Raw genomic sequence first — 24,881 nt, forward strand, 5'->3', positions numbered from 1 at the left:
CACATGCCAGCCTTCACTACTGTATTAGGTACCTTGTTCACTAATTAAGACAATTATATCAAGAAAAAAATCTAGAGTCATGCCCACATGCAGCAAGATGGCTTGGAGCTAGTGCAGCTGATGAGGAGACAGGAATCAAGTAGACCTTTTCTCATTTCTCTGTTAAGAAAGGCTTTATCTAGTTCACTTGTTCATGTTCCTTTAATTTCTCCAGTAAGATGCCAAGCATTAAGAAGACAAATCTTTTCCAAGGACAAGCATAATACCCTTCTTGAATGCTGAGCTACTCAAAGGATGCACCCCATGTGTAACCAAGGGTAGGAATTTGATAAGAAAATTCTTGTCATCTTTTTTCTAGTTCCATTAATTCCTCTCCATAGATCATGCTAATCCAATAATTATTATCTCCCTCTACAATTCTTTTCCAAGCAGATTACTATCAAGCATACAAAAGGTTGTTTCAATTGCCTTTCATGCTCAGATGTTTCTCTATTACAATTATTAAGATGCTTCTCATTAGCAAGCAGCTTTTAAAGACTAATTCCTTAATAACTTTTCTCTATACTCCCTACTTGTCTCTTTATTCTCACCACCCCTCATACAGTGATTAAGGGATGTTCCTTATAAACTCCCATTTACTCACTTTTCTACAACAGCATTTTCAAAGGACCAAGGCCAGCAATTGTTGTTCAGGGATAATAAAAATTAATAAGCTTTGAAAGCCCATCCCTTAAATATTTCTGCCTACCCCATAAAGGTCTTTAGGTGATAATTAGCTGGACAGTGATCTACCTATACTTATAGTGATTTCATTGTCCTGCGTGCACTGTGTCTGAGGGCAGACCTACAGCATTCAACAAGGGCCATGCACAGAGATCTAAGTCCACAGAGCTGAGTTCCCTGCAGAAGTCTTAGCTAGGTTCTGGGAACAACGTAGCTACAGGACAGCTGCAGACTTCTGCAGCACCCCTGGCTCAATCTGCCTTCTACACGATTGGAGTACTTCTGGACTGAAGCTACAAATCAGGGTGCATGCACCAACTTAGAGAGGACCCAAAAGATGTTAATTATTTTTTTCATATACATTTAGGGGGAATAAGGTAAAACAAAGACAGGGGTGGAAGGGAAATCGGGACATGGAGAAGAGAGCCTCCAGAGGCAAAGGAAGAAGGTTCAATTGCTTTTCTCTAGAGTCCAAATAGACCTTTCCTGTCTTAAGCAACAGGCAAGTGTCCCCCATAGTTAAATCAAAGTACTCATTTTTTTCCTGCTCCATCAGAACTTTCTTCTAGTACATGAAAGCCATCCAAGGTCTCTTCATTTTACAAGGAAACACCCTGTAAAGACAAGCTGGCTCATGACACTAGTGAACCTGTCAAGCAGCTGAAAACTGAAACATCTTCACAGGATGTTCCCTTTCTTGCTTACCTGCAGCGGGAAAGTAGTTCAGAACACTAATCAAAAGTGCCTATTCATGGTATGAACTCTTACTAACATAATTAGCCAGTAAAGCCTGACTAGTTTATTTCCAGCTCTGCTTCCTTTTCAGCTTATAGTCTAACTCATTAGAGTTGCTGTAGTCATTAGTGGACATTGATAATACAACTTGGTTCCCAGGTGGGTGATTTTTTTTTTTATATACTATAATCACTCACACTCCTAAATTAAACCCTGAAGGAAAAGGAAGAAGAAAGCAGCCTGCCAATAACCTAAGTAACTTCTTACAGTAGTGAGCCACCCTATCTTACATCACTGTGCAGTGCTCATTATGTAAGTTTTTACTCATACACGGTTCATAGGCTACATAGACACCAAACATGAATTACTTTGCCAAAACACATTGATGATCTTCCTGCCTGCCTCTCCTAATGACAGATAGCACCTGATCTTTCTGATAGGCATAACCTCCCCACTATGCAATCTAAGTGCGTGTTATTACCAAGGCAAGGTGACTTCTTTTTGACCCAAGCTACTAATAAGCTTATGCCATGACATACGAGAAAAAAAAATGTAATATCATGTTAGCACATGTAACTATCAATGTCATTTCTGTTTTCAACTGTAGGTCCAGTCACTTGAGCCCTGCTGCCTTCTGTTATTTGTTCAAATGGCTACAATACAGCTAAATTCACTCAAAGCAACTCAAGTTTCATTGTCTTCTACCATATTCTAGATTGCACTTCTAACTCTGAAAATTTGGCTTTAAAAGCATCAAGATAAAGCATCTGATTTTGTGATTTTCTTATTCCAGCATTCATCATTGTGCCAAGTTGTAGATCATATAAGAAATATATAATTAACTGGCTTCACCGCAACAAATGTCTTGAGAAGCAGAAATGGGCTTTAAAAATGTACAGATGAGAACTTCCACTTCAGGTGACTTTGGACAATACAGAGTGCACTTGTTATTGCTAAGAAAATATTATCAGTCATTGTGTTAGTATTAGACAGGTCTGAGCCAAAAACAAAGAGAAAAATACAAAATTTAAAATACTTTGAATCTTCCTAGGGATTTGCACTGCTTTCATGATTTCTATAGTCTGTGAATGAACTTCACAGTCTGGACTCAGCAATTTGCACTACCAGTGCCAATATTTGCAATGAGTTATTGGATATCAAGTTGGAAAAGATATCTCATCCACACTAAATTTTAACAGCTTCCTCATATAGTGCTGTACATCTTCCTTGTAGGTTTTTCAAAGGAGAATCCTTTGGAAGACTGAAATTTAGGCAAAGGGGTAAATTTTTCCATCATTAGCCTTGTAAAGACCATGACACTCCTCTCCTCCTTAAAAAATTCTTCCAGAGCCGCCCCCACAGTAAAAGGATACAAGCCAGTTCTTAGGTCTCCCTTTTTGTACTTTTTCCATATTCTTCAAAGCACAGAGGTGAATCAACATAGTCATTCTCAAGAGTATGACCCAGGTTCACCAAAAGGCCTTCAGGTAGTCAAATTACATTAATAACAAATACCTCCCCTGGCAGTAGCCAGGTGCTGACGGCATGCAGCACAGCAGCCAGGACCCATGGAGGTTGCCACATCAGTCTGAAATCACAGTTGTAAATGCAGATGCAGCACTTGGTGCAATGCAGAAATGGCTTGTGCCAGCCAGGGAGATGACACTTTTGAGTTCATTGACGTGAAGGCCTGAGAGCATAATATTAACCCCCAAATTTTATCTTCAAGCAGTGGTTCACTGTTCTTCTGTTTAAGTCAGTTACAATCAGAGTTTTCTGTATCAGCACACCCAACTACACCCCTGGAGCCAGTTTCACCTCTAGACATTTAGAAGAATCCAAAGGAACTTGTTCTTTATTGACAAATCTGTTCCAACATTTCACATCACTTGGCCTTAAGACATTCACATGCTAAGTTGCTAAACACATTTAATTTACCTTTGCAAAATAATTTCCAGTTACCCAGTATAATGCCTGAGGACATACTGCAATCTCAGGAGATTATAAGATTTATTCATAATATTTGCCTTCTAATAACACAGTATGACTGGTTTTTTATTTTAGTGTCACCACTTTTGAGGTTAAAGAAGGAAAAATGTATAATATAAAAATAGCTTAGGCTAGAGAATAGCAGCTATTTAAAAATCTTGGTATTGCAGTCAGTATGCAGGAGTCTACCATCCTGGTGAGGTGCTTTGCTTGCTGCGCCTATTATGTATTCTGCTTTCTGCTAGAAAACAAAGCACTTACATATTTTCTAATAGTTCTATTCCCATCAAGGGAATATGAATTTCTTGCTTTTAGTATTTTTTAAAACTCCTTTAATTAGCCAGCACACAACCTAAGAAGCTGCAAGAAATACAGATCTTTGCAACACCGCCGTGAAACACATCTGAGCCAGTATGCCTGAAAAGAATCCACCCTGCCAACCAAACATGTTCACCTGTCTTTTGCAGACAGGTGAAGGATGTGATCCAAGCCAGGCCTGATCCAAAAGCTGTATAGTCACATCAGCACAATTCCGCTTCCTGAAGCAGTTTTGGCTTCCTAGCTACAGTACCGGGCTGCCCAAAGTTACACAGCTTCTGACTCAGAACTGACCTGTCTCCTGTGAATACAGAGCACAAGCAGGGAGAGCCCACCTCTATCTGCAAAGAAACAGAAAGATTTTGTTTTGCTTGGGAGAAGCAGAAGAGCATTGCTGTCTACACACACAGAAAAGGGAGAGGAACCAGCTAAGCAATGGGGAGGGGTCTGTGGAAGAACAACTACAAGGAAACTGAATGAGTTTGGGCTGAAAACTAAGAGAATGCTCTTGCCATCACAGCAATGAGATACTAGAACAGGTTCCTAAAAGAAATACTAAGGTTAGAAGCTTGATTCACTTACAGAAAGGGCTTTGTAACATGGTTGGGTAGACGGACACAAGGATCCAGGGGATAACTTCATGTTCTTTACAGCCTGAAATCACAGGGGAGCTGTGGTATCACATCACAGAGGGAAACACAATGTGCTCTTGGAACGCTCAGACACATATTCAGGTCTGAAATACCAGGCTGAAGTTCGACTTTGGAATATATTCCTTAGGTATCTCACATTTCTTATCTAATCACCATTTTCTCCAGGCTAAGTTACAGGTTTCTACATGGTATCCTTGAAGATTACTGAAGTCTTGTAAGATCCATACTTTCCTTGTGTAGAGTAAAACACAATTCTAACCTGGATAGACATTTCTTGCATGTTATTCCTCTCTCCACTGATAAGAGATATCTAGACAGAGATCATTGATACAGATATCTAGACATTTGATACTTATTTCAAAATTTATTCTAAAGCGTTGCATATTAGACCAGACTAAAAGTTCAGTACTTCCTAAATGCCATTTATTTTATATTTATATTTATATTTATATTTATATTTATATTTATATTTATATTTATATTTTATATTTTATATTTTTAATTGTATACCTTTGTCATTCATTTACCTAAAATTCACGGCAGTAAACCCATAAACTAATGTGCCATTAAGTTCAGAATTCTTGGCTGAATATTTATTTCAAAATTCTCACCTATCATTTCTGTTGGCTCTATGGGTTGCTGTGTTTAACTTTGGAGGAAGAATTAGACTTCATATAATTTGAAGATTTGCAGAGACAGGTAAATGTCTTGCAAATCTGTCACCTCACAAAAAAGTATTCTAGATTTAAAGTTCTTATTTCCTTCACACGCGTTTTTCATTACTCTAGTTAAGACATTTGACATCTATTTACAATGTTCTATTTACAATGTTTTGGACATAAAGTTTCTGTTTCCAGGGCTTCAAAATGACTGGGAAAGAGTCTGCTCTTCACATTGCCTATTGCAAGGGCTCTGAACGATTCTGTTCACCTATTCAGCTGATCAATGAACTACCAAACTTCCAAGAAATGCTGTTTTCATCACATGGCCTACCTGAATCAGCGTCTCCAGCTCCAGCTGGGTTACACAAACGTGTTCTCGAAGAAAGACAGCCTTCTCTAGCGCAATCGTGTTCTTCTGCTTGCTCTCAAAGGGCTGCTCCAGGGCACGGAAGACAAGTCCTCCTGTCACCAGGTAAACCACCACCACAACAAAGATGGCCACCACTGTTTTCCACTTCATGACTGTCTGCAGACCCTTAGAAGGAGCTTCCATGGTAGCGACAACAGTGGCTCGGGAGGCAACAGAGAGTCGTGGAGCTGGGTAATGCCCGTTAGTTTTGGGCTCAGGTTCACAAGCTGGCACTGGTGAGGGAACAGCCACTGAAACACAAAGTAAAAACCCTTATTCAAAATCAAATCCCTAAGGGTATGACTTTGACCTTCATGTACAACTTTCTTAAATACCAAGACAATCGCATAAACCATGTTATTCACACAGATGCAATTTTTTTTATCTGGAAGGCTCCATATGCATTTTGTCCATCCATACACAAATCACCTCAAGGGTTTGCTTCACTCATTACCTCTAGAACTGGACAGGCCAGTTGCACAAGCGAAGATTTCAGAAGGATGCAGAAAACCATTTATCCAATAAGAACATGAACATTTTTACTAGTTAGGATATAAATTACACAAGATTATGTTTGGTGAGGGGTCCTGGCAATTATTTATGTCTTTAAATCATAATACTAATAGTATTAACAGTGTTAGGAAATTGAACTGTTAATGATCAGTAATCATCACCTGCTCTGGTATTGACAGGAAAATGTTTGCCTCGCCAACATAAGCAGGGCCATATTATCTACACAGATTCAAAAAACCATCACTTCTGAAAATATTCTTAAAGCCTGAAAGCTTCACAACTTTCAGCATATATGGTTCTTCAGCCAAAGCATACTAGATATCTGAGGTCAAAGTCACTCAAATGTCAAGCACAACAGCGAACCTCCCAGGTCTGGACTGAGACACTGTATAGCCCACGTGTCCTTAGCAGCCCATCAGAGCTAATGAGCCCTGACTTTCAGCCAGACTTATTAGCCTGATCACTGCCTAAAGCTACCAAGGCATCCAAATCAAAGATGGCTCACCTCCAAATAATTCAGGTGTCTCAGCATCACACTTCCCCACGCTCTGTTGCCAGTGTTAGCAATGGCAGGATGAGGCCGGGTTCCTCAGCATCCACTGGTATAATGGTACCACATGCAGGCTTAAAGATGCTGAATTCATTTTAAACCAAATCCATGCTGTAATCTTACCACGGTGCAGCTGTCACTGGCCTGTAATTTCTTTGAAACTGGATTGATTTATTTCATATCAGACCTACATCAGATTACAGTTAAAATACAGTCACTTTAGCTGCATTCTCGGAACTTATTCCAAAAGTGTCTTCGCTGTTTTGCTCAGAAATTAAAGCAAAAGAGTTTACAACTTTTGATACAATCTGGACATACAACATGATTATATCTTGAAGTGGGCTACAACTCTTTCCCAATAGAAATAATTTTATGCTATTGAATAATTTAAGAACTCAGCTGTTTACTACAGACATGTTTTCCTAGAAGTAATACATCTCTGAAGCATTGTATCAAGGATAGAGCTTCCAGCTTAATTGCTAACCAATAAACTACAGAAATCTACAGTTGCTTTACACTTACAGTTAATATTTCTTTTCATATGTGACTTGGAGGCTCCAGATACTAAACATATTAGAAAGGATTCAGGATCAGAGGAAAAGCCTCTGTGGTTGATTCCCTTTGTGTGTATCTCAGTTTTGCAACACTCTGTGGCCCAGCCGCTCTGTTTGAACATCAAAAGATCATTATGGTTCCCACCAGGATGGAGTGACATAAAACTGAAAAGGATACTTTCTCTTACTTCCACATATATTTCACATAAGTTCTAATAACTTGAAGTGACAACAGGGAGAAGAGGGACAGTATTAGAAAGAAGTCACATTTTTTGTAAAAGAGATCACTTATTTCATTCTCTAAATCTCCTGAAAGGAATCTTGTAGTAGATAATGAGCTCCAGCACGAAATATCCAAAAAGTGTTCAGAAGAAACATAAAATAGAGAGGTTGCATGAAGCAGTTAGAACCTTCCTTCCTCTCTAGGCAAATATCTTAAATCTGAGTCATGACACCTCCTTACCAAGCAAAGTAAATTCGAGTATTCCCAAAAGTGGCTCAGCTGATGTAAATCAGTGTCACATAACTTCCATGGATTCCATGAAATTCAATTAATCTAAATTCGGGTCTGTAACTACTGTGCATATTGTTAATCAGCACAAAATCTGCAAGCCTGAGGGCTGATTTTATGCCCTTGACATTACTCAGCAAAATAGTCCTGGTTTCCAAGGCTCACATGGTAAGAAAGGAGCAGAATTCATATGACAGAAACAGCACACTACAATTTTTTTGCAACAGCTATCTACCTTATCATGACTGGTATACTCCAGTGTAGGCTGGGTGAGCCTTTCAGTGGAGAGAGATGTCTGACTTCGATATCCCACAAATGGTAAGCCAAGAGGAAGAAAGTAAAGAGCTAGTAGAGCTAAAACAGCTTTTTTGACTTTTCCTCTGTGCTAGTATAAATGTTGTTTCTTATTGAAATCATATTTCTGGCAAAATGTTAGTAACACATTTACAGTAAAATCATGGCCTGATTGATTCTGTCTTCAAGTGAAAATGTGTTGTACTGATTTAAGAACAAGACAGAAAGTTCAGGGTAAAGAACATAAAATGTTCTTATAAATATTGTGTCACTTAAACAGCCCAATGAATTACTGTGCTTGGTTTGCCTATCCCTAAAATAAAAGACAACTCTTTTCTTAAGAAGAACTGTGTTAAAGTCTTTCATTTTCTGCTATTAGTAATGGCTACCCTAAGTATATCTAGAAACATTGATTCTAAAGTATTTTATATTATATAAATTAATACAGAGGAAGACTCTACTAAAGCACCTAGTTGAGCAACAGATGTATAACAGAGACAGTCTTCTTACAAAGCTGATGCAGAAGGCACAGCCGCAGTCAATACCCCAGAGATGTTTCACGGTACATTTTAAGCAGCAGTCAGGTATTGGAAAAACAGTGTAGCTACTCCATCTAGCAGATATCTCACTCTTTACACCAAGAGGGCAGGGTTACTGACTTGAGCACGTGGTGATAAGTCAGAAATCACCATTTCTAATTGGAACTCTGCCTCCATGAACGTGTGCTCTCAGAAAAGTGCCACCATGGTGTCACAAACTACTAATAGAAAAAAAAAAAAAAATAGAAAAAATAGTGCTAACATGAGTGTCCTGTAAGAATCCATGTCTGTACAATTTTTGAACAAACATGAACATAAAAGCTATATAAAATTCCAGAATTTTAACAAGAAGTTTCGCTAAAATCAAATGATGGACTACAATGGCAATTCAATAATGTGCAGAAGTATGCAAACAGTTTAAGAAAATGAAGGACTACATAAATTCTTGGATTTGTAGAGGTAGCTTAGACTATAGTTTAGGACAAACAGGGCAAAAGAGAAGAGCATATGTTTAAAATAAATGCAGAACAATCCTTGGTTAATTTATCCATGTTGTTTCAAAACAAGCTTCTGTCAGAACAGGCTTTTCCCACAACAGAGTCTCTTCCATGTGTGCTTGTTACATTATATCAAAGAATTAACCTGCCTCGCTGAAAGCAAGGATGAATCTCCACTCGCATGCACTGAATCAGTGCCCAGGTATCCTCAAAGGAACGCAACAGTGTTTTGACACAAGCCTCATGCCAGTAAGAGGATGCCACTGGGGAAAGAAACATGAGTTCCTGTTTGGATAAGCTTGAAAATAAAGCAACTGAAGATATCGATGTTACAAGTCAAATTAAAATGTTTGGATCTGTACAGTTGTTCCCCCCCAAGAGTACCGAATTACCTGCACCTGAGGTAGTGAGAAACAGTACAGCCACGCCTTCCACTGATATGTGAGGAGCTTAAATACCTGAGATTTCTGCTAATATTTACAAGAATTAAGGAAACAAAACTGTTACTGACCATCAAGAAGACTGGGGCAAAGCTTAAGCAGCTTAAGCCACTGGCTGTTGGAGCAGGTGACCGTTGCAGGTTCCAACTGAAACTTTCTGTTCTAAAGCAAAATGCTGTAACGTGTAACACTGGAGCTACTGAAACGATGCAAAATAGGGCATTGCTTCAGATTAAAAATTGTCCTTTATTACTGCAGGTATGCTTTACTTTAGGACACTAATGTTTGTAAGAGCAAGTTAGACTAATTTCTGCCAGAAATATTTAGGTATAGTTAGCCCTGCTTTGCAGCAGCAGGGTGAGCTAGATAACCTGTTATGATTCTGTGAAAATAGTTCTAATTTAAAGGGAAAATTTTCAGACAGAGAGGTTCAAAGTACAGTCACCGCAGAAGGAGTGCAGAAGCTGTGCAGAAGAGCTTCCAAGGACAGCTCCAAGTCAGAGCCAAAATGCTGAGGATGTTCAACTTGAAAATGTTATGTGTGGCTTTGCCACACTGACCTATATCCTGGCAACTATCTTATCCAATACGCCAAGAACATTCGAGATACAAAAAAAAAATGGTTTTAGAGGAGAGTTTCTCAACTGATTTAAACCAAATATATATATTTTTTTTTCTTTCTTTTTTTTTTTTTTTAATTAACACACCCTCCTATGTCATATGGCTGCCACAATTTTTATCTTACAAAAAATTTAAGTCAGGTTTAATGGAGTGTCTTATGTAGTGCTTTCTTTTCTTCCATGTTTTTGTGTTACAGGAGCACACAGGAATGTATGTACTTTTTAAGGCAACTATAATTCTTGACACATCTGATGCAAGTGTTGCTTTCACAGGATTCAGCACAGAATTAGATTGAGGCCATATATACTCACACATTCATAAACCCAGCAGCTGGCTTTAGGTTAAATACATGAGTTGATAAAAAATGAAACTGGACATTTCATCTCCCATTTTAGCGGGTTCATCCAAGGAAGGCAGCAAAGTACTTTCAGCCCAAGTAAAAAGGTTCTTTGATGCGCATCTGAAGGCAACTACTGGTATGTTTCCCCAAAACCCTCATAATATGATGGGAGGTTTTTCTAAAGAAAGGCAATTATGCTTTCTTCAAACATTTACATAGTTAAGCACTCAAAACTTCCCATGGAATCTTCATCTTAAAACTAGAAGATTAGTTTGAATTATAAAGTAATCTTATCACGCAGCCCAGTTTCACTGGGAAAATGAGCAAATCATCCTCCCTACAGCTTTTGCAAGATCCTACACTGGGTTATCAGCACTTGTACATCCTTCGTGTAGCACTGCTTAATAAGCCAGCATCCTCTCCTGAAGTAATTCAGAAATACGGTATTTTGTCAAGTGTTTAAAGTTGCAGAACAGAGACCTAGAGCACCAAGGGTCAGAAATGTCTGTGAAATGGTAGCCAAGTCTACTATGGCTTCTCTGAACTGGCCACTAAACAGGGGTGGATCTCCCTCATCTAAAATGGATTGTAAAGCACTGGGGGGTGAAGGGACTCCATGGGCCATGATTGTTTTGGCATCCTAGCAGGAGCCTCATTTATTTTGTTTTCAGTGGACAGAGTATTCTAGTTGTTTGGGTTCCTCCCCCACCCCTCTTCCAAAATGGCCACACGCTGAAGTTAAGATCAAAAGGCTTCCTGATTGAATGCCATGGAAAGGCAGGAAAATGAGCAGCGCACCAGTGAACAACATACAATCTTGCACTCCAAGACTCTGGCTCATCTCCAGCCAGAAGTTCCTGAGGGATATGGGCATCTAGCATTTGCTTCCAATCTCACAACCTTCCCACAAACTCCCTAAACTGGTTTCAGCTACTGGCTGCTTGGGTTAAGATAGCATGGCTGCGCCTGGAAGTCAGAGCAAGGATACGAGGCATGTTAGAGGAAAAGCTCAGGCAATTAGTGTATTAAGCTATCAGCTATATGAACTTCTCATGAACATGTCACAAACATGAGTTTATGGATGAAGGGAATTTCTACATCCAACAGGAAGCAGGTGGTTTCTATTTGCATGATGGAAGTAATGAAACATGGAAGTTTCTGTCCATGTGTAACCAAAAAATCATTATGCCATTAAAATTTTGCATTATGAGGACACAGCTAATCATTTCCACCACCTGCTTTGCTTGCTACTCCAGCAGCCTCCCCACCCCCATTCTTCATCTCTGTCGTGGTTTTTTAACAGGTTTTGTAAAGTAGAGAGCACCCATTTGAACAGCACAATGCATGATGGACTTTTACACACTCAAAAATCTGATGCTGGTTTAGAAAGTCTGGCTTTTAGAGTAAAAATCCCAGTAGATAATGACTGTGTCTGCCTTTGTGTTTGTGCAGCATCTTTGCATGATGTGGGCTAATTAACAGGTGACACTGCAGCTGTGATCAAGAAATAGGAGACAAAATCCTGCCTGCAGGCTACAATTACATATGGGGCAGAACACTAGTATCCCTGTGGCTGTTGTTCAGGATTGAGGCATAATAATAAGCACTGCTGTCTGGGGACCACGGGATCTATACAGCCAAGGATCAAGAAAACTGCTCTCAGCACTGACACATTTTACACTGGTCCCTCTGTATATCCCCAAGGTGTTCAACCGCACGGCTTGAGCAGTGAAAGTCATCATGAGCCTGCCACACAAGGGGAATTTCACCCTACTGTTTGTACAGCATTTTGCTGCAAACTGCCACTGAAGTGAAAAGCACTGCTATTAGATTTACTATTTGTGAAAGCAAAGCTTGACGTATTGTTTGTTTGGAAAATGCAGAGAGTGCCTTCGAGCACATAGCTTTTCACTGCAGCAGTACCCCACTGGTTAAATCTAACATTGTTTTCCCTGAAGTGGATTCTCTAATGCAGTATTAGCGCTGCTGACTTCAGCAACATCTCAGCAGTGTGCTGCAAATGCAGTCATCAGTGGCAAGGCATTCAACAAAGTACAGAGACAGGTAAAGGCAGAAAGGGCTACATGCATTCAATCCAGAAGACTGCATGTGCTGTTAGAAAGCAAGTAGCACTGATTGCTCCCAACGGCTCCTTTCCCAGAGTGCGGCAGGGAGAAGGGAAAAGTATGTTAGGTTACAAAACTGCATATGGCATAAAGTCACTGTTTGCTTCCAATTATAGGATAATACTAGTGAAACAGAGTAAAAGTTCACATACTGAGTTATCTCTGTTGGTGGGGAAAGAAATGTCAGTAATATGTATCAGAGGGAATTCTGTCTAACCATTGCTTTGCCATCCCTGGCAGCAGCTTTGGGGAAAATGTCAAATAAAAAGGTTTCTGCAATTTTTCTATCATTTGTCATCTATTCCCAGCTAGTGCTTGAAATTATGATTCTCAGTAAGTTTCAAAAAAAATCTACATAATTCTGCTTCATCAGTTATAACTGAAACAGACTAATTAATAGCTCTTGTTTATTTCATTTGGAACACAGTTGTTAAGTGAAAACAAAAAACCACCATTTCGTAACATGACTTTAATTCTTCTTCATTAGAAAACTATACTTTCAGCAAAAATTAAAAAAAAAAAAAAAATCTAGACAGCCTAAATTGGAAGATGGTAGAAATTAAAAAATCAGTGTGGTCTGAGTTATGGTCTCTCTGTAGAAAGAGCTTCTCAACTATGAGAGTCTTCACAGAGTGGGGATGCTGGTGCCCTGGAGATCAGAAGAACTAAGGGGAACTTAAGCCTCTTCTCAGTTCCTGGAGAGCTTCCTTAGTGGCAAACAAGAAACTCTGCGATACAGTAAATCATCAGAGAGAATCTTGCCTTCCACTGAAGGACACTGTCATTCCTATTGGACAGCAGTTTCTTCCAAAGGACAAATCTTGTGAGAATCTTTCCCAATTTCCACTGTCCATCCTACAAGAGTATTGTTGCTTCCAGAGTATTGCTGCTTAAGTTGTTCAGCAAGTGTCTGACTGAAACCAAGTCCCTGGCTATCTGATCTCTAGGACAGGGTATTTGGTTTAGGTGCCAAGGTGGAGGTGGCTACAGTGGTGGCGTCTGCGAGAAGGCCAGGGGCTGCCCCATGCTGGACAGAGTCAGTTCCTGCTGACACCAACAGACCACCACAGGACACAGCTCAGCCCATCAGTGAAGCTGGCCACACCTCTGGGAAAATATGGCTAAGAAAGGGGAAAATGTTGTGTAAGAACGTAAGAAATGAGGAAAAAAAAGTGTGAGAAACAATCGTGAAGACACCAAAGTCAGTGAAGGAGAAAGGGATACTCCAGGAGCTGTAGGAGGTATTCTTCTGCAGCCTGTGTGAGTTTTGGAAGAGACCAGGGTGGAGCAGGTATTTCCCTGCAGCCCACAGAGAAGACCACATCAGAGCAGATATCCACACTGCAGCATGTGGAAGACTCCAGATCAGAGCTGGCTGATTTTACTGAAGGACTGCTGCCCTTTGACAGATCACGCTGGAGGAGGTTTATCCAGAAGGACTGCAACCCACAGGAAGGGCCTATGCTGGAGCAAGGGAAAGGTGTGAGGAGGAAGGTGAAGCCTAGAGGAACTGTTATGAACTCACCACAACCCCCTATTCCCGATCTCCCCTGCACCATGTGGGCTGAGGAGGAAGAGGAGTCTGGAATGAACGAGTGAAGCTGGACCTAGGAAAAAATAAAGGCGGGGAAGGTATTTTAACCTTTGTCTTTGTTTCTCACAATCCAAATCTATTTTAATTGGCAATAAATTATATTTCGTCAAGTCTGGTTTGCCTGTGATGGGAATTACTAAGTGATTTTCCTGTCTTTATCTCGACCCACGAACCTTTCCATCTTATTTTCTCCCACTCTCCTGTTGACAAGGAGGAGTGAGAGAGTGGCTGTGTGGGCATCTGGCAGCCAGGTAAGGTCAGCCCACCACAGGCAGTTTGCATGGGGGCAATAAAGGTGAGGACACAACTCAGACTTTGTTGTTCAGCAATGTTTTTCCTCTGAGTCTCACCAGTCATGGAGTGCATATGGATTTTGGTGAAAAAGTAATCAGACCATTACAATCATGCCCTAAGAATATCAATGTATAGATCAGGACTTAAACTACAGTGATGAACATGAGTTAGCTACAGAGAGAGAAAGCAGCCTTCCAACAATAATGCCTTTTTCTCACTCTCTACTGGAGTTGGGTCAATATGGAACAAAAACATTAATTTGCCTTGTTCAGTGAATTTGATTTTTTCACTTTTTATCATCTCTCATTCTCATTTTTCCTTCCCACAAACAAGCGTTTTATTTCACTCATTTTCTATACACATTTGAGAAAACACATATTAGCAGCATCCATTTTAACTTAAAGCTAAATGTTAAATTTATTAAATATTTCAGGTTGGCAGGAAGTGTATACACTCTTAACCAATGAAGAAAATGTAGCAACACAATGTGATATCTCTGACCGACAATTTTAAAAAACACAAGAATGGCTAGAAATCGGGCTCCGGGTAAACTTCACTGGTTGGATTACTTATTAATCTAGTTGTGATTAGTTTTACAAGGGTGTAAAAGATTGAAAAGTCTAAGCAATTACCATTCCCCTTCCCTATGCCATGTCCTTTTTCTTTGTTCTCAATGGATTTTTTGAGGCTGTTGAAAGACTCTCTGGTATTCTATCATTTCACTTCAGCAATTCTGAACCTAGTCTCCCTAAAGAAGTAGAAAAGATGTACAAGCTAATTTAATTTTAGTCAAGAAAGTACAGTGAGAGAATGAGGAGGGTCTGAATACCACTTTTATACTTATTGTATTTCTGAAAGGCACTGCCATTTCTAATTGTAAATTCTTCAAAGCACAAAAGAATGGCAGTTCAAGCACCCATCTCACAAGAAGCTTTCAAAGTAGAGAAAGGAAAAACTCACAATGGCTGCTTAGGAAAATAAAAAGTCTGCAGGACTAAAATATCAGTGCCCTTAACCATATAAAACCCAGAGAAATCTTATTATGCCAACAAATCCAATCCTGATTAATAGTTACATATTATAATTATTTATTTCATAGAGTAAACTCTTCACAACAGGGGCCCTAATATCAGCAATGTTTAGAACAGGAGTGTCACTGCTTTGAATATATTACAAATAGCAATAATTACTGTAAATCACTGTCTTTCAAGCAATTCTGGAAAAGTCTGATGCCGGACAACAACAATTTTCCTTAATCTTTCATGTGAAGAATTCAAAAGTATTTTTAGGCTCCTTGTTGAAGACTGATCCAACTTTCATTAAGATTGCACAGAAATCAGGTTCAAGCCAAGAAAAGCTGGGTAGCTTTGTCAGCATAGTGCTGAGCTTCTGATTATAGGCCTCGCCACTTAACAGAACATATTTGGTTCAAAGCAGTGTTATACCACACAGGTTCAAGTTCAGTTTCCTTGGGCTGCCCTAGCTCAGGCAGCAGCATTCAACTCTCACTGAATAGAGCTGTGTAGGTATAGCCTGGACAAAAAAGAAACTGCTTAACCAAGATCATGAAACAAATGACAAGGCCGGAGTAGAAATCCACTCTCCTGCCCCCAGACTTGTGTGTTTTAAGACCTATCCAAAAAGAGACACCCCTATTTTTGACATCTGTACTTTACTTCTTTAAAATTTTGTCCATTTTTGGCTCCCACACAGCTTTTCATACAACTGCATATAGTTAGCAGCCAGTGAAGATGAAGACACGTTTTTCTTTCTTCAGGCTAATAGAAAGGGGAAGCAAACTCTGAATGGCACAGAAAGGCCTGCTCTATTCAACATCTTTCTCTGCTTCACTTATCACCAAAATATTGAATGGTGACTAAATAATGACATGCTTCATTGAGAGTACAGGAATAGAGGAGAGAATATGCTAGCAAACTACAGGAGGCAAACACTGGATCTGCATTTAAATATGGGAAATATCAGTCTCTTCCTTCAATCAGTTTTGACAGATCTCTTATCTTGGTGTGAACCACAGTAAATCAAACTCCACCACATATTCAAATGTCATTTGTCCATGACACAAAATCAACGCAGTCAACTTTTCAACTTTGATTTTCATTTCAATTTTCCAAAGTAATATCTTAATATAAATGAAGATGCTGTTTGGACTAAGTGCAAATATGTGAACTGTAGTCTCATGAACTAAAATAAGACACTGAATAACTGAAGACAATGATGAATTCTTCCCTAAATCCCTTAAAAATAGGTCAAGAAATAACTGATTTATCTGTACCAAGGAAATACAGGACTATATATTAGGAAAAAAAATAGCTATTATTGTTAATACAAGGATAGTTAAGCATGGAAACAGCAATTGAGATATTGAAATCTCCTTCATTGCAAGTATTTAAGAACAGGGCAAAATCATCTGCCAGAAATAATTCAGATAAGTGTTTTCAATTTGTGCCCTGCATACTCCTATGGACCCAAGAAGAAAAGCTATCAGTGAAGGGCAACAAAGGAAAACAGCCTAATGTTGTAGGGTTGTATTCATCATCCAGGATCTGTAAACAAATCGGTGAAATGCTAAGGATATTAAAAAAAGAAAACAAACAAAATCATTCATCTTGATATTCTAGTCCTGACTCGCAGCAGGAAAATGCTCTTGAAATCCTTTCCCTCCCCTTCTATGTAAAACAGCTAAACACAGCTCAGCATTCCTGTTTGCATCAGTTGTGCCAAGTCTGTAATAATCTTTCATGATTATCTAAATATCTCAAAGTATTTCACAAATAATACATAAACCCCTGTGACACTGAAGAAAAACAATACTGTACGTGTTCACAGTTTGTCTCAAGTAAACACTGCCACAGAGACGTTAGCCAATTAATTATATTCAAGAGTACTTTCAAAAGTTGATTAAAACAAGGTCTTTTTCATATGTACATCAAACAAGTGCAATGATTTGTCACCAATGTATTAGCAAATCTTCAAGTTCTTTTAGGGGACATGCTCTTTTCCACTACACATGACAAAATGCTCGTCTGTGTGTTACAAGATTACTAGACAGCCATAAATCAGACTCCTTTCTTTTGTTGGTCATCCAGGAAAAATAATGGTACTCATGTGTAAGCTGCTCTTGCTGATCATTTACAAGAACTTCCAGATTCTGACCCAGCCTCTCTGCTGTCAGAACCACAATCAGAGCCTGCCCATGAACCTAAAATGGACTTCCCGAAAGTTATTCTCCTGCAATGACAGTCTCAGAGATCCTGCCTACTGAGGCTGTGCAAATGGCAGGGAAACAAGAGGAAGCCCCAGGCTGGCTTGTGCAGGTATCAGCCAGAACTTATCCACTGACAGTAAAAAAATTTCGGCAAAAGTCACGGTCATGGGATGCTGGGATACTTTCCCCTCCCTCCTCCCTCTGTCAGGCACTGAGCTTTTCTAAAGCATACATGACAGTTCACTGGTCGAAAGAATGGATGTGCTAAGACAGGACATGAACTCCAGGAACAGCTGAAAGCATCTTCATTTTTTTCTTTCTGGACTGGCTTCAGGACAGCAGTCCTCAAGCAGTTCCTATCTAAGACTTACTGGCACTAACATGAAGATGCACTGCTACTGACACCATTTGTAGCACTACTTACAGAGCTGCCAAGTCCAGGCGGATACTTGAGGGAGATTTGTCTTGTGCTGGAGTGAGATTGCACACTGCTGGAGGGCAGTTCGAATTTTGTTTCCCTTGCTTTGCTTTCTCTTTCTCCTGACCTCTCTTCCACCCTGCCCTTCTCCAAATCCATCCATCTGCTCTTGTCCCTCACTCCTCTCCAGCCGTGCTGGCAGCGTGGGAGGCAGCAGACCCATAACTCACTGCTCAGTTCCTCTTGTCGGGACCTGGCACTCTGCTGCCCTCCCCACTGCCTCTGACACTTGAGCCCAGAGCAAGGAGCCAAGCACATGTTCACATGTGACGGGACTCGCCAATGAACTCCAGGTACTGGAAAACAGAAAATAGAGTAGAAGAGCATTACAGTGAGGAGTAGGAAATGTTGAGGGGACAGTAGAAGCGATTGCCAGGGGAAAGTCCCAAATAAGGAGCCCTCCTGCTTCAAGATCAGTGACTGTGTTTGTTCCAACACACTCACTGGCAGCAGTGCTATCATCAGATTTATGAAGCTATTTATAGAGAAACTGAATACAAAGAAACCGAAGAGAAATTCTCACCTTTCCCTTTCTGAAATAAGACTAAAAAAACTACTTCCCTGATAAAAAAAAGTCTCCCTAACATTAGATCAGTATTTCTTGCTCTTGCTAAAATTGGGAGTACTAGTTCATGCAGGTGTCTGCTCTGTCAAAAGCCAAATAGGAAGCAAGTGCTTTTGGCTCCATATCTTGGGGTTTAGACATGACTTTGCTAAAAAGAGTTCCTGTCAGAAGAGAGGAGCATTCCATTGTTTGTCCTTATTAGGTAATGGCTAGAAAAACTGCTTTCTTGTGAGAATGTCACAAGTCTTGAGTACAAACACCAAGGAATAAATAGCTATGCTCTGGTTCTCTGCAGACTTCACCCTTCAATGAACAACAAACAGGTTGAAGCTGCTGCTTATTCATTAAAAAAAAAAAAAATGATTGCACCATGACATGCTATTGGACGAAACGGGTCAATTACACTTTCCTCACCAGAAAGTGTCCCTGGATTCCAGTAACATTTAGGAGGAGTCTGAACTGCCCACCACAGGACTTGAAGCTCTGCTTCAAAGTGCTCATATGATCATGTAGTTTTAGTCGGTGTGCTGCTTCTAGAGCAGCTGGACTGGGATCTTAGAAATATCCTATCTCTATGATTCACAAAAGAAATTCAGCTAATGGTCTTATGTTCAGACCAACCACTGATAGAAACCAAAGCCTTGCAACAATTTAGCCTAAGAAGGCCTGTGTACACTCTTACTGACAGAAACCTAGTAGTAAGCCAAGCAAGTGGGGAGACAAAACCAAAGCAAAGCCTCATGCTGATCTTCGTAGCAGGATCTACTCTACATGTGAAATGTGATTGATGCTGCTGTCTGCCAGGGGTACCACCTAACAGTGGAGTGACAGAATCTCTTGATCACCTCAGTCACACAAAGAAGACTTCAGCAGCACCACTGACTACATTACAGACTGGAACTGAGAGACAATACATTGCTCAGCCAGGGCAGTACAGTATCTCCTGCAGGACTCTCTTAGGTTAAAAGCCAAGCAGTAGACCCTCCACATCGGAGTAAGGCCAGAAAACATACGCAATGTGAACTCTGATCCCCAAATAAGAATAGAGTCAGCACTAATTCTTCCCCTTCAAAGATTTCTTGGGTCATCCTTAGGAATGTATCTGCACATTACTGACCCTACCTACAGAGCTCAAACTGATGCTCCCCTTAAAAACAACAATTAAGAATTTCTGTATCAGTCTAGTGGTGTTTTCCCCGATCTGGTCAATGACTGGAATTTACAGGAAAATGCTCTGAATTAAAGCAAATCTCAGTAATGATCTGGTGTTGTTTCTGTAGCTGTCATAACGGTTGCTACACAAGGCTTCTCTGCACAACCCTTTCTTGTGCAATTTAAATTTGGCAGTCTTAACATTTAAGTAATCGGTGATGGATCAGAGTTAACCTAGAGGAATGTCTTTGAGATGTGTGAGCTGCTTCTTTTATTTCATCTGAGAGTTTCTGCACTACCATTTCTTTTATAATTCTTCCATCATTGAGGTTTTTCACACATAGTAGCTAGTGACTGCCTTTTGTTTCTCTAAAATGGAAAGCTGAAATTTGAGAGCATAAAAGCCCCAGACAAGCTGTCAGTATTTATTTGCTGTTTGCACATCATGCCAGTCCTATTATATCGCAGTATTGGGTAAGAAAGAAATAATCCAAGCACGCTTGAACAGCATATCACTGAACCTTAAGAATCTCAGTGGCACAAGTTTAAGGTGCCAAAATCCAAAATCCTCATCCAGTAAAGTCAGCAACATGTTGTCTTTTCTTCCTAGGGAAGAAAAGATGAGTCAGTCCTGCTGAGATACGAACATATGGCTCTAACAAATCTAGATACTCAAAGCCTGATACTTAAAGCACTGTGATGATCCTGTTGGATAGTGATACCAAAATAACTTGTACTGCTTTGTAAGATGTTGTTAGGGTGTTAACTTTTGTTATTCCCTACTAGTTAAACAGTCAATTGTCTACAGCAAACAACAGTCACACAGTCATGCATAATCTATGGGTTATCAGAAAGACAGAGAACTGAAGCAATTTAAAGATCTATTGAATGCATCTCCCTGGGGGCAGAATTGAAGAACAAATGTAAGAAATGTAAGCATGTTTCTCCAATGAAGGACTAGCCAAATGAACAGATCATCATCTATTAAAGACACTTCATGAGATGAAAATATTTTGTAATATGTCCATAAGATTATTTATACTGTGTTTTAGTTTTGCTCACAGAGGAAGACCCTGATACACGCCTGAGGAACCAACAGAGAACATAAAGTTACTTCATTTTTTAAAAATATGCTCGAGGTTACATGCTTCCTTCTAATAGGCAGGAGGAACATCATGTGCTTGAAAACAGTGAATTCTAGTTGGAGGCAGCCAAACTTGTCTTCATGTCCGCTCTTTTTTTTTTTCAGATAATTTTCAGCCTTACCACAGGTATACTCTTTTCAGTCTGCAAGTTCTGCACTGCTGGCAGCAGATTTGACACTCACACTTTGGGTCTGTTCTTTTGTAATCTACATTACCTGAAGCAGCTTTTCTTTGTCTCTCCTTGTTAGGTTTTTACTTCTTTTCAAATCTCTTAAACAGCAAACTCAAACAAAATACTAGACCTAACTATGTCTGGACTTCTAAAAAAAACTGAACCCACACCCAGACTTTGAAGGTGATCACTATCCCTACTCAGGACACCAGATCCTAAATGTAACAAGTTCCAATCCCTTTCATATGTTTTATATGTCCTGTCCCTTGTCACAACTCCAGCTTTCAGCAGGATGTTCCACTAACATTTTAAAAATAGAAAAATAAAATTAAGCCAGGCTTGTGTATTGCCTTCCAGTTTTTTTTTCCCCTCTATACAAGTTTTAATAAAAGATTCTATCTCCTTACTGACTTTCATTTCCATTTCCAACACCAAGATATGCCCACACTGAAATTTCCAGTATAACCTCAAAATCTTACCAGTGATCTCCTATGCTTGTATTTTGGGACATCTGAATAACACAGTAAAGCACGCATTTGGAACACTTTGCCAATAGTAAGATTTGTAATAGCATAAGAGCTGTATTAGCAGTTAACGAAAAAGAAGAAGTCTGAGTTATTGGTCTCAGCATTCCCAGACCAAGGAAATATTCCCTAAATTCTGTGGTTTATTAACATGGTAAGAGATTCATAGTTCACTTCTGAAATACCATTTTGTTTAAATAATTTGACTCAATGTTTGATTGTGACTGTGAAAAGCAGCTCAGAAAGTATGCTGGGAGAATAATAATGCTCCATGGACTAAAAAGGATTGGTACTACCACCCTGAAGTACAAGGGCATATGATATATGCTGTTCTCATTTGTTTTACCTCATTGAGGTAACCGGTGAGAACTGCATGGTAGGTTATTTATGAAGATCAGTGGGTTCATCTTAGAGCACATTTTCCACTATAGTAAAATGTTTTTTTTATCTACATGCTTTACAGACAAACAATAGAAGCATAGCAGTGTCTCAGGAAGTAGAATATGAGCAGCCTGTCTGACAAAGGTGAGGTCCCAGGAAGTTTTCAGTTTCTTACAGAAAAGAAAAGAGAGGCATTCCTATTAAAAAAAGGTATTAAAAAGGTAGTATTTAGGCTTTTCCTGAATGTCACTTCTTTTACATTAAAATTCTATAAAAAACTGTTCAGCCTTTATATTCTCTGCTTTACCTTTTGCTGTTACACTGAAATTATTACAAAATAAAGGTTAGGCATTCTCATCACACTGAGTTCTGAAATATTCTGTGTTGAATCCTAGTGTGTTTCTGACCCTTTTCTTATCCTGACCTCCTCATTGTTCCCTCTCCATTTCACTCCAGGTACTTACCCTATTTACAACACAGCACCTAGGGCCCCTCTTCTCCCAGTGATTTCTGGCACTACTCTACTTTTAACTCTGTAAAGCTTGTGGGGACAACACAGGTCTGATACTTTAAAAATGAAGAATCTGATGTTGCTCGCACTGAAGTGAGTGGTAAAATTCATAGCTCTGGATTAAATCAATAGAGTAAGAATTAAACTGTATCACCATATATATGCACTCTTCTTTCTGAAGCTGATATAGCCTACACACTAGCTACAAAAATCCACATAGATGCCAAAAGCTGAATCACAGCCTACCCAATCACAGCTGATATCATATATCCTTCTCCCAAAAGCAAACGCCATCACTTCAGGTAGCATCAGTTTTCAAGAGTTGCCCAAGGGACTGTTCAGTCCAAAAGCCTATTAATGGATTACTCTTCTACAAATGTAGCAAAAAACAGCATTCATATTCTTCACTGAAATAATAATTCTGTCTTAACTTCTCCCACAGCTGACAATTCTACTGCACTTCCCTGTCTTAGATTTACAGCTTCATACAGCCTTTGATTCTTTTCATTCTCCTTTTCTCACACTATCGATGACATCTTAATGATACCCTATCCGCCCTTCATCTTTCTTGGCTTGACTAGAGTTCAGTCTTTCCTCACTATTACTAAGAAAGCTGCTGTCCAGTCTTCCACTCTGCCACTTGTTATTACTAATTTTAGATTTCTGAATCCTTAGTGTTTCCATTTCCAGGGCGTCCTAAAGATGATGATGATGATGAAACCAATAGCTCTCCACTGTCTCTTTCCTCTTCTGCTAATTCAGTTGGATCTTCCTATCTCTTGCCACATTAGGGTACACAGTATTCATCTGCCTCTCTTGCAATCTCCACATGGCCTTTTGTAAAGTTCTGATTTCTTCATTTGCTTCTATTTGTTTTCCAAACTCTTCAAATTTTCCACCTTACTGTATTTTCCACTACTGTGTCTATATACCATGCACTTCCAGGAGTGTCTTCCTGTTTATCCAGTTTCTATTCTTCTTCAAATCTGTCTTCAGAAAGAAAATCCTCACAGTTGTTCTGCAACCCATGCTTATTAGGCACAGCAGAGTCCTGGTCTATCCGATGGGTCAGTGACACAAGTAGCACATGATCAGTACTCTGCTGAACATGGGTCCTTTGGTGGGATCAGAGCTACTTTTTAACAGATCATAGCCTTCCATAGCAGTCTTCTTACACGAGCTACTAAAAACTGACTTCATAGTGCAGAAAGATATTGTCTAGCCCACAGTTTCACTCCACTTATTTTCATACATTTCTTGAAAACAAAGGACAGAAATTGACACCCTCATTCTACTCATCTAATCGAGTCTACCTTCTGCATCGGTCTCTTTGAACAAATGGATAGGAAAAGAAGGAACGGCAGCAGTTTGTAAGACTCTGCAGACAGTGTCAGTTTAATTTATACTGAGTAGAGGACGCTGAAGATTTTTTCCAATAGCCGTCAAGGGATGATTCAATCCTGGTATCTGCATGAAATCGTTTGGGACTCAGCTCAGCTTTCCCACATATAGGTGTCCAGTGCTGCTTGAGGTGTCTCAGCTGAAGCTAGAAATCCTATGGCAGGTGACACAGGACTTATGGAAGACTTGAGCCCCTCTGGAGCAGCAGCTGGGGAATATCAAGGGTCTCTAGATACCTCTAATGGGAAACTCAATTGAGTCTTCAGTGTCTGCAAAGAAGCGCAGGTAATACTAGTTGCAAAGTGCAGAGATAACCTTATTTCTTAATTGATGTGATCTGTGTATGATGACAGGCTGTTTTGCTCCCTCCTAATTGTTTTAGCATTTGATTGCAATACATATGCTCTTCTTTCAATAGCAGATCTTAGATTGCTCTAAACAAGTTAATTATATTTCACAACACCCTTGTGCATTAGGGAAGTATTAATATTCTCACTTTGCAGTCGGGGAAAAAAGGTGGAAAAGAAAGGGTAAGTGGCTTACTGAAGGTTAATCAGTAAGTCAGTGGCAAAATCTGAAGAGGAACTCCAGACTCACAGCCACAGCTTGATTTCCCTATGGACCACTAACTCCCATGTTAAATGTAAAGATGATAATAAATGCATGATTTTAGGGTTCCAAGCTGCAGAAAGTCATCCTACACAAACAATGGCTTTGTGAAAGGACATGGGAACTTGTATCAAAACTTCAGAGTTCCAAAAGGTCAATATAGAGATGAAGATCTATCTGGAAATTCAAAAGGCATTGACAATCTGTATCACTGCAATGACAGCAAAAAACTGAAGGCACAAAGGATAGAATGAGACTCAACTCCATTTTCTGCCTGCCACCATGAAGATGGACATCCTTCCCCTGGAAAACACTTCTCACCATCACCTTTCAGTAGTGATTCCCAGGGATAATA

At 39.6% G+C, this 24,881-nt stretch overlaps 1 protein-coding gene across 1 annotated transcript in view; it reads right to left on the minus strand.

The window, feature by feature from the left end:
* The window catches only part of KCNK10 (potassium two pore domain channel subfamily K member 10), a 71,204-nt gene that overhangs the window by 41,131 nt on the left and 5,192 nt on the right, over positions 1-24,881 (minus strand). The window contains exon 3 of the mRNA XM_065839436.2: positions 5,412-5,740. Coding sequence (XP_065695508.1) covers positions 5,412-5,740 — 329 coding nt within the window. The remainder of the gene's footprint in view (positions 1-5,411; positions 5,741-24,881) is intronic.

Source organism: Patagioenas fasciata, chromosome 5, assembly GCF_037038585.1.
Source record: "Patagioenas fasciata isolate bPatFas1 chromosome 5, bPatFas1.hap1, whole genome shotgun sequence".
Taxonomy (NCBI): Eukaryota; Metazoa; Chordata; class Aves; order Columbiformes; family Columbidae; genus Patagioenas; species Patagioenas fasciata.